Source organism: Danio rerio, chromosome 1 (genome assembly GCF_049306965.1).
Source record: "Danio rerio strain Tuebingen ecotype United States chromosome 1, GRCz12tu, whole genome shotgun sequence".
NCBI classification, from domain to species: Eukaryota; Metazoa; Chordata; class Actinopteri; order Cypriniformes; family Danionidae; genus Danio; species Danio rerio.
In genome coordinates, this window is record NC_133176.1 from 19435830 (window position 1) to 19447500 (window position 11671).

The 11671-nt window shown below is 36.2% G+C and overlaps 1 protein-coding gene across 1 annotated transcript in view; it reads left to right on the forward strand.

The window, feature by feature from the left end:
- Positions 1-1899: 1899 nt before the first annotated feature.
- cyp4v2a (cytochrome P450, family 4, subfamily V, member 2a) overlaps positions 1900-11671 on the forward strand; it is a 12363-nt gene continuing 2591 nt past the window's right edge. Inside the window, 8 exon segments of the mRNA NM_001077602.1 lie at positions 1900-2116; positions 2547-2659; positions 3311-3396; positions 4384-4574; positions 5224-5293; positions 7797-7923; positions 8006-8179; positions 10682-10784. Of these exon segments, the coding sequence (NP_001071070.1) occupies positions 1927-2116; positions 2547-2659; positions 3311-3396; positions 4384-4574; positions 5224-5293; positions 7797-7923; positions 8006-8179; positions 10682-10784 (1054 nt within the window). The 5' untranslated portion in view covers positions 1900-1926.

Here is an 11671-nt window from a genome sequence, read left to right on the forward strand (position 1 = left end):
ACAGGTGAATTGACTTGGCTAAATTGTCTGTAGTGGAGGTTGCAGCTGGAAGAGCATCAGCTGCGTAAAACTGGATAAGTTGGCGGTTCATTCCACTGTGGCAACCCCAGATTAATAAAGGGACTAAGCCAAACAGAAAATGAATGAATGGTTGTTGAAACTTTTGGAATTCAGGGATCAAGGTACAGTATATTGTACTTCATTTGTTTTCTGGGAAAAATTCTGTTGCCTCCAAAGGGCAGAAGAACAAGAAGAAAAATGTGCTCATCTTCATCCTGTTTAAAAGTGGTTGTTCTTTATGTTTTTTTTTTCACATTTTCTTCAATTCTGCAAGGAGTTCACAAACTTTCCAGCAGCATTGTACAGTATATATTTATTATTCCATTAAAATTTTCAAGGAACTATTTTTGTTTCCCAGACAAAAATCAAGTGGAGTACTCAAGTCTGTTATTTAAACCATGCAGTATTTATGCTAAACCGTGTCAATGTAGGCACTAAGAATGCAGTTTACCTATGTTAGAATATTAACCAGTTAAATTGTACAAGGCAGCCACCCAGTGGTCGTTCTTAAAATTAAATCCACTCTGCCTTCCTTAGTTCACGGAATATTTCTTACCATCCAAGAATCATACAAACAATTTATTATAAACACATGCTGTAGAGCAGTGGTTTTCAAGCTTTAAGAGTGATTTTAAAAAGAAATAAAATCACCATGTGTAAAAAATGTACATTTATCATATTGCTATCAACTATTAAACACAATCTTGTAATGACTGAGATATTGCCATGTATGATAATGAGCCCTTATCTTGCTTGTGATGTATTATAGGCCTAAATATTATATTGACTGTAATGTGTCAGTATTTTACAAGGAACCTTTTTAAGGAAGATTGTGATGAAATGAATGTGCAGAATAAAATAATAATTGTAATTGAAAATCTTAGCTAATCTCTTGGCAAACAGATGAGGAGCTCCTCTAAAAAAACACTACACAGGTCTAAAATAAAAATGGAAATGGAACTTGCCGATCTATTATATGAACATGATTGTTGTGTCAATTTATTTTGTGCTGACATTAACAACACATTGAAAGATTATATTCATAAATGGAGAGAACTAAAACCTGTCCCTGGCATTATTCCAACATATTCATTTTTGGCAAGATGCTCAAATTTACTTCTACCAGAACCGGCAAGTGCAATCAATGGGCTATTATATAAGCTAAATGTAGTATGATTATTATGTTGTAGGATATAATGCAATATTGTCAGATCAGATCAAGTCACATATATCGGATACAAGAAACTACCTAACAACATGTATGGGACAAGTAATGGAGACTTTGGTTTGAAATGGAGAAAATTATAAGATTTATAATAAAGCATAGCCTATAAAAAATAACCAAATGTCACAAATATTTAAATTAAAAATTTTTTTTGTTTAAACAATTTTAAAGTTTTAATTCAACATAAAAAAAAAAAATACTCTCTATGAACTTTTATGCACATGGTCCCTTTCTCAGGCACTACAGAATGACTGAAGTTTTTATCATTTTCTGGCAAACTAGAAAAAAAATGTCCTTTACAACATGGATGGATGGATGGATAGATGGATAAATAGATAGACTTGGAAGAGGAGACATATTCAATTGCTTAAGCCTAAGCACTTGAAGGTGATAGAGGACTGGACTGAGGGTTTACTTTACAAACATTTTGTTCTTTGCTGAAGAAACAGTTAACTAAAGAAACTGAGAAACGTGCAGAGATGAGCTTTTTACATACACCCATTTTTAGTTTTCCATTTCAGAAATCTTGTGAATGTTTCTGTAGTAGCAGGAGGAATTTTTGCCTGGATGATCCAAAGTCCAGTACACTATAGATTAAAACACTGGAGAGGTCACACAGACACAGACAACTCGCTGACAATATGGTCGCGTTTGTCGGCGTGTATACTTATGGGTTTGTGGCTGCATCAGTTTGTGTTATTTGCTTTGCATATATCACCTACCAGCTGCTGAAAAGCTATCTGCACAAATGGAAAGAGCTGAAGCCCATCCCGGGCATTGGAAACACATTTCCGTTTATCGGGAACGCGCTGCAGTTTAAATCGAACGGAGGTGAGAGGAGCTTATGTGTCAATTTCTTTTTTTTCTCAGCAACTCAAAAACATTTTGTCGTCATTGGTTAACATATGTAAAATACAAACTAATCCATGATAATAAGGTAAGATAAAATGATAATAAAAATGCAATTCTAATCAAGCACACACAAAAAAGTTATAAAAATATTCATTAGATTTGCTAAATGTTTTTACGGTCATTGTTGCAGACAATTTATATGGGCTGAATTTAGACAAACTAATTTAATTTAGTAATGTTCAATTTAACTTGTTTGTTTAAAGTCAGCCTGTATAAATCCTTTGCAACCTTAAACAATTCAGTAAATCCAATATGTTGTTTTATTCAGTGCAGTAAACCCTATAAAAATAGAACTTCCAAGAACTTTTTATAGTCTTTGTAATAGAAATTGTAATTGTAAATATTTCAGATTTCTTTCTCCAGTTGGTTGGATACACAACTGAATTCCAGAATTCTCCACTACTCAAAATATGGATTGGACCCATTCCATTTCTCATCTTATTTCATGCTGAGACAGTTGAGGTATCGTTCACTTGCCCTTACAGAAGACAAAAGGACACAAACACTCCTCTGTTATGTTTAGGATCTTTGACCTAGTGCATTTCATAAGAGAATGTTTGAAGATAAAGATAACCTTGGTAACAAGCTTATTTATAGGCACCACAAATTTGATGACTGCATTATGTAAAAGAAAATGATAGTGTATTTTATGCATGTTATCTTTATAAAAACTAATAAACATACTGTATAAGAATCATATGAAAGAATAGAGAATATATTCAAAGAGAATACAGTATTAAAGTCCAAGTATAAGTGCAAATCATGCAGGATTCACTATTAATATAATCAGAAAACACAATTAATCAGATCAAAACTAGTTAACTAGTTAGTTAACAGTTAGTAACAGTTAAGGGGAAAAAAGTGTGTCTTGTCAGAGGAGCCATCATTTTAGTTAATTTCAGCAGTCATTACTGGAAAATAGATTTTAAATGTTTAAAAACAGAAAGCTTTTTATGTGTTCAGTTTTAATTTACATGACAAGAACATCTCTATAGGCTTTTGCATTAACCAAGTCGTAACACTCATTTATACAAAGGCAATTTTACAAGCTTTGATGGTTTATTTTTTTCTTTTTTTATATATTGCTTTTGGCAAATCCTACTACGTATACAGACAGTCCTAAATAATCCTGTTCACATTGACAAGGCCTATGCATACCAATTTCTGCACCCCTGGCTAGGAACAGGACTACTCACAAGGTAAGCTCTTTACTTAATACAAATAATTTCTACTCTTAATAAAATGATAGACATATATTATTATGACCTTGCATGTTATTTGCAAATATCTATAAAGAATACACATTTATAATTTCATGTAAACTCAAATGAAAACATAATATTTCAGTCAGGATCTTTGTAAATTTTACCACAGCCTTCATTTTAGTGAAACATAAAATATGTTGCTCTAGTTACATTCTGTTGCACATTTCAGATGACAAATCCACTAGAGGACACTGTTTACATTTTTAATTCTATTGTTATGACTTTGCAAGTTATTTTCAAATATCCATAAATAATATTGATTTACAATTAAATGCAAACTCAAGATGAAACTTGTAATTTTAACCAGGCTCAATGGAAAATGTACCTCAGCCAACATTTTTTGCTCAACATAAAATGCTGCTCCATGTACACTTTGTTGCACATTTCAGCAGACAAATCCACTAGAGGGTGCTGTCTACATTTTTTTGTGTGAATCTCAAATCATTTTACTTACGGTACATGTCAAATACATGTTCTTGTACATGCTCACATGAAGGCAGGGCTTGTTGTACAGCTCACATAGTAAACCACTGACATAAATGCTTTCGTAAACCCAACCCTTAGTGTTTTCAAAAGCAAACATTCACACTTTGACCACATTCAGCTTTATTTTACATTGCTTGATCTCTTTATATGGAACTGAGCTTCACTGGACTTGAGCCAGAGCACTCCCCATCAAAACACAACATCATACAAAAATGAGCCACTATACTAAGAAATCTGATCATGCCAGAAAAGCAGGCTGTATGGCCAAGCTGCAGTCAAATGTGTGTTCAAGTGTTTGTGGTTTCGCAAAAAAGACAGCTGAACCATGCATTTCTAATGAGCCAGGGTTGCATTATTTGGGTTGTTCATTTGCTTGCCGCAGAACTACAGGTCAAACATAGGAAATACATTCATTTTTATTTTTCCTTTGGTTAGTACTGGGGATAAGTGGAGACGCAGACGCAAGATGCTGACTCCAACATTTCATTTCTCCATACTAACTGAGTTCCTGGAGGTGATGAATGAGCAAGCAGAGGTGCTCATAGAGAAACTAGAGAAGCAAGCCGGAAAGGGCCCATTTAACTGCTTTAGCCACATCACTCTCTGTGCCCTTGACATCATCTGTGGTTTGTGTGATTATTATAATATAATATAATATAATATAATATAATATAATATAATATAATATAATATAATATAATAATGTATTTTATAGTAATGTTTAAAGGTTTTCTTTAAAAATTTGTTTGCATGTTTAGTTCAACTAAAATGTAAATTTACTCACTCATACTCAACATTTCAAACCACTTTTGTCATTGTATATATTTATTCTGATGAACTCTAAAAAATCCTTATGAAGAAAGCTGGAAACCTGTTGCTATTGACCTCCATAGTGTGTTTTTTTTTCTACTATAGAAGTCAGTAGTTACGGGTTTCCAGCTAATTTCAAAATATCTTCATTTGCGTTTAACGGAAGAAAGAAACTCAAACATGTTTGAAACGGGATGGGGGAGTAAATGATGACACAGTTTTACATTTTAGTGAACTCTCTTTAATGGTTTAGTATAGTGAAGGGATCACAAAATTAATCCTTTAGGAAAAAATATATTCTGAATTATTGTAATTCAAAATTATTGTATTTTGGAGTATGTTTTATGACAAAATACTTCAATCTTGTGCATTTAAGTATTCTACATTCCATTCTTTTGTTTTATTTAAATTGCAATGTAGATGTATTAAGTAGCCTATCAAATTAATAAACTAATTACATTTCAGAAACTGCCATGGGAAAGAGGATCTATGCACAGAGCAACTATGACTCAGAGTATGTGCGCACTGTGTACAGGTAAGTGGGTTTTATTTTACATTAAATGGCCAGGACATGTAGGGTGGATAACAGATGTATGGTTGTACATTTGAGTTCAAATCAATAATAGTTTGTAATGTGCAAATGTCTGTGTGTGTTTAACGGAGTCATGCGCTTTTATGCCATGGTCATGTTTGTTTGAATGGACTAAAGGCCACAATGGAAGACTGAATCTTTATGTGAGTTGATCCAGGGTGAAATATTTCAAAGTAATTCTAGATTGTATTATTAATTAAAAGAAATAAATATAAAGTAAACACTCTCTTTTTTTTTTTTTGTATCCAACTATTTAACGGAGCTGTCAGCGATTTCTGGAAAGCTTTAATGATCTGTGAAAAGCACTAAATCAAACGTACCCTTGCCCAAACGTATTAAACTCTACTAAGAAGCTTAAATGTCCACATTTATGCACAAGATATGCAATTCAGGCAAAGTCATGTTTTTTTCGTGTCCTAAATCTTATAGGACTGTCTACTGTTGGATAAATGAGGCATGCATGTTCAATTTGACAACTAAACATTCTGAATAAGCACTTGTCAGTTTGTCTGGTCATGAAACATCCGACAACTAATTACATGTATTCTGGTGCTTGTCTGCTTTTGTCGGCATCTGTCAGAGTGCTGTAAATTGGGCTTGTCATAGCTGAAGCAAAGGAAAATTAACTTACCCTTATGTTGTTCATCTTCAGAGCTCAAATGAAGATATCAAATCCAAGAAATTTTGGCCTAGCATTTAAAGTCTATTTACCCAGAGCTTTGACTCTTCCAAAGTTCATAAAGCCATAAAAAAAGATTCATAATAACCAAAGTTTAATAAAAGTCTTCTAAAAAGACAGTCACTTTTTATCAGGTCTGTCTTAATCTGTGTGTGGAGTTTTAAGTGTTTTCAAGCCACAGTGGAACAAATTATCATAATTTATGAGATTTAGAATGGTAAATTGAGATCACATCCTTGTAGAACTCGCGATTACTACTTGTAAACTTGGAGTTATCTGAATTGGTGCCACTTGAAGTCTAAAGGCTTGAACAGAACAGAAAAGTAGATCATGTGTTGCCATCTCAAAGTGATAGTATTTACAACAAAGCATGAAGCTTTTATCTCTAACCCTAACAAGGCACACCTGAACCAGCTAATCAAGCTCTTCAGACTCGTTAGATAGCACTCACCTGTTTTATTCACCTTATTCTCAGCCGACGAGCGGGCGCTGCCATTTGAATCTTTTTGGCTTGAGACTTCCGGTCTAATTCACTTCCATTCATTTTTTGACGTTAAAAACCGCTGCTTGGTGTAGCAATTTGATATTTTCTTCTTATATTATTATACTTGGTCTGTATAGTCATGCAAACATTTGTTTGTAGAGCAAGTAGTTTGACCGTTTTCTGCCATTTATCATTCCTAGTCATTTCTCCCATAGGCGACTGAATCAGAAGTTCTAAGACAATCGCGAAAACAGGCGCATTGCCACATTTTAGAATAAGGTCAATATGATGAACAGATTTAATTCACGCTTTTATTCACCTATAAACATTAGTCAGCGAACAAAAACAGAAGTTGAACCATGTCTGAATGTTAAGCAAGCATGCTAGAGCTGGGACCAAACTGAAATACACCTAATATTATTTGCTGTTCACGGTTTCAGTGTGAAGACTAAACACATGTTCAATTAATAGTATGACTCATAAGAGAAGTCCCAAAATGGATAAAACCTCTCAATTCATATATATTTATAATATGATCTTTTGATGTATAAAGTGATTCCAATAAAAATATCTTCATTTAAGGGTGCGTGGTGGCTCAGTGGTTAGCACTGTCACCTGACAGCAAGATGGTTGCTGGTTCAAGCCCTGCCAGTTTGCATGTTCTCCTCGTGTAGGCGTGGGTTCACTCTGGGTGCTCTGGTTTACCCCACAGCCCAAACTCATGCTACAAGTCAATTGAATAAACTGAATTGGCAGTAGTGTGTGAGTGCATGTGTGAATGTCATAGTGTACAGGTGTTTCGCAGTACTGGTTGTGGCTGTAGGGGCATCCGCTGCGTAAAACATATGCTGGAATAGTTGTCGGTTCATTCTGCTGTGGTGACCCCTGAAAAAGGGACTAAGCCGAAGGAAAATGAATGAATGAATATCTTCATTTAATTCCAAAGATGATTTAGAGCAGGGGTCACCAATCTCGTACCTGGAGAACAGGTGCCCTGCAGGGTTTAGCTCCAACTTGCCTCAACACACCTGCCTGGATGTTTCAAGTATTCCTACTGTAGTAAAACCTTGATTAGCTTGTTCAGGTGTGTTTGATTAGTGTTGGAGCTAAAATCTGCAGGACACTGGACCTCCAGGATCAAGTTTGGTGATTCCTGATTAAAAGTAAAGTCCTTAGAGTGAGTAAATAATGATAGGATTTTCATTTTAATGTGAGTTTTGTTGGTATTCTAAACAGTCTATTTCTTTTGATTCTATTTTTATTTGCATTTCTGTTTGGTGCAGAATGAGTGACATCATCACCAGGCGGCAGAGGATGCCTTGGTACTGGCCTGACTTTGTGTATAACTATGTTGGTGAAGGCAGAGAACATAACCGTAGTCTGAAGATCCTCCATTCCTTCACAGAGAGTGTGAGTGTCTTTAATGTGCTTGTCCACATTCATTCAAGTAATTTCCTTATTCTGATTGGCCATGTGTTTTTCTATCACACAGGTGATCAATGAGAGAGCTGAGTACTTATCTTACGTTGAGTCCGACAGCGAATCAGATCAGGGGATGAGGAAAAGGCGGGCTTTCCTAGATATGCTGTTGAAAACAAAAGACGAGGATGGCAAAATGTTAACCCATAAAGATATCCAGGAAGAAGTGGATACATTTATGTTTGAGGTAGAAGCTGTTATAGGTGGGGTTTCATTTTGAGGGGTACAAAAAAAGGGAGCAATAAATAAATAAATAAATAAATAAATAGATTCTCTAAAAATATGTTAGGTCTGCTCTCATACAATGTAAGCTCTTGGACCAACTTGTCTAAACTAAAGCTCTCTTTGATGTTTTCCATTCAAGACAGGGTTTGGACAATGAAACTGAAACACTGGCAATTTAGTGTTGGAGGTTTCATGGCTAAATTTGACCAGCCTGATGGCCAATCTTCATTGATTTCACATTCCACTAGTAAGAGGAGAATGTGAAGGTTTAATTAGCAGTTTAATAGTACAAAAAGTCTTTGTGATGTATCAGGAGCCACAGTATCCAGGGTAATGTCAGCATAGAATTATGAACCACATCCAACAGCAGTAACTGTGGATTCAAGAGGAAGCTGCCCAACCCACTGCAAATCTCAATGTGCACCTTAACTCTCCTGTTTCCACAAAAACTGTTCATTAGGAGCTCCACAGGGTCAGTATGCATGGCCCGGGCAGCTACAGCCAATCCTTTGGTCATTTGTGCCAATGTCAATCGTCTATTTCAATAGTGCCAGCAGCGGAAATCTTAATCAAACACAAGAAATCTTGGGTTGTGGACAATGTAAAACATGTATTGTTCTCTGGTGAGTCCACCTTCACTGTTTTTCCCACATCCAGGAGAGTTATGTTGTGGAGAAGCCCCAAAGAAGCGTACCACCCAAACTGTTGCATGCCTAGGTTGAAACAATAGGTGGATATTGATGGTTTGGGCTGCAACATCATAGCATTCTAATGTCTAATACTTGTGCTAGATAAGCCCATCACTGCCAAGGACTACAAAACCGTTCTGGAGGAGCATGTGCAACCAATGGTTCAAAATGGTTGTATCTTGAAGGTGGTGCCATGTATAGGATGATAATGCACCAATATACACGGCAAGACTGGTGACAGAGTGGTTTGATGAACATGAGAGTAAAGTTGAACATCTCCCATGGCCTGCACAGTCACCAGATTATAATTATATTAATATTATTGAGCCACTTTAGGGTGTTTTGGAGGAGCAAGTCAGGAAACATTTTCCACCACCAGCATCATGTAGTGACCTGGGGTCTCACGTATGAAGACTTGCGTTTATTTCATACTAAAACATTGCGTACACACAAAGCTGTAAATGTGCGTACGCATTAAAAAAATTCTGATGTATGAAACACTGCGTACGTGAATCCCACACATATTCTCTTTGTACATCCAAATTAACGTGAAACTGAGCGCATTTGCAGGATCGCAAAACCCCTCCCTGCCTCCTCCCCATTTGAGCCTCAAATATTATTTGCACATTTATTAAATGGAAGTGTTTTTAATTCATGTATGCAAATTCGTCTTTAGATTGCGCCTTTATAGCAATGTGCGTGCAGTAGATCGCTTCGATGACATTAGGAAAACCGGCGATCGCAGCAAATTGTACTTTAATGTTTGGCTGGTCAACTGCATTGTATGGAAACCTTAAATACCTGCTAGACATGCAGATGATCCTGTCCCATACAGCTGGCATTGCACGGCCAAAAATACTTTGTAGTGTGCAATTGAACACAATTGCTCCTAAGAGTCGCCAATGAAAATAAAACAAACAACACACAAGAAATGCACGTATGCCAGGCATAAAGTTGGCATGGACCAACGCACATTCTCACGTTAATTTCATCGTTAGTAAATCCAAACGTGAATGTGAAATCTGGCGCATGCAAATTTTTGTGCATACGCAGCGTTGAGATATGAGCCCCCTGACCACTGTTCTGCAAGAACAATGGCTCAAAATCCCTCTGGCCACTGTGCAGGACTTGTATCTATCATTCCCAGGGTGAATTGATGCTGTATGGAACTGGCTGCAAAAGTAGGCCCTACACCATACTAATGAATTATTGTGTTCTAAAACCACAATAATTTCAGTTTCACTGTCAAGTCCCTGTACTATGCAATACATGCGGTCAAACTCTAGCATCACTCAGGAATATGTTTTCTAATTTTTAATTGACTATGTTTGGTGTCAGTTGAAATAAAAAATAGTTACCTAAAAATCTGCATACAGTGATGAATGAAATACAGTGCATACAGTGAAAAGGATGAAACAGAAAGCAAGAATTGAACCCTAACACCTCCCCCCTTCCACCTTTCCCCTTCTATATTTATATATGGTATAAATATGATGTTAAAATCTGTTGTCAAATAAAGCATATTTTTGTATCAAAATATTTGTGCCAATGTTGAAAATTAAATATATAGAATGTTAATAAATAAAGAAATCCATTAAGCCTACTCTACTGGGCCCTTTAAAATGGCCAGTTCAATCTCCAAAATGGCCATGATTATTTTATGTCTTATATGCCTTTCATAGGTCACTGTGTCCTGTTTTTAATGTAGCGACAGTGACTTGATGTTATCTTATATTCCAATGGCACGATTCCAGAATTTCTGCTACGTTTTGCAGGGTCATGACACTACAGCGGCTGCTATGAACTGGGCCATACACTTGTTAGGCTCCCATCCTGAAGTCCAGAGAAAGGCACAACAAGAACTCTTTGAGGTTTTTGGTGTGTTGATTTTCCTTCTTTTTTTTCTAGACCATTTCAAGTGAATGTAGATCACAATATGGAAGGGGAAAAATGACATTTTTAACTTCAATTTCATGGTGACTTTAAAGGGCACCTAGGTTAACCCTCTTTTCAGATTTAATATAAGTGTTTTGCGTCTCCAGAATGTGCCTGTAAAGGTTTACCTCAAAACACCCATCAGATTTTTCATTATACCTTTTACAAGATTATATTTTATACATTTTTCCACCTGGAGGTTGTTTTGTCGTACTGCGCCTTTAAGGCTGGTCCTTCCCGCCTACCGTTTCTACGTGTCTTTCTGCGTGCCTTAATCTCCTCCCTCAGCTGCGTCAGACAATAGACAGACTTAAAGGAAGCAGATCTCACGTAGCGTTTGTGAGAAATACTACAGTAGGAACTTTACCAAGTTACCGAGTATTTGTTGTGCAGTTGCATCGATGAGTCACACACAATGTCGTTACCAAGTTCACGTGCGCGCACACACAGAGATACACACGCACACACACAGTGCAGCAGACATACACACACAGACAGACAGAGCGCGTGTTTAGCTTTGCACTGTTTTTGCATGCATGCGTGAAAGGATACAGCTTAATCTCCACTGCTGTGTGGATATCTGTTTTGTTAATGTACAAAATAAACCTGATTTTATGTCCACAAACCGGGATTGAAACGTCTTCCTTTATAATTGTTTTGACACGCGGCTGTGCTGATGAAGTAAAGCTGAAGTAAATCGTTGTACTTCATTACACACATGCACAGTTTTAAAACATTTTAAACATGTGAAACTTACTCTTGATCACATTTAATGATGATTGATGATCCTAGCGAATTGATCAGACCTTTTATTCCCAGTTGCTTTGTGC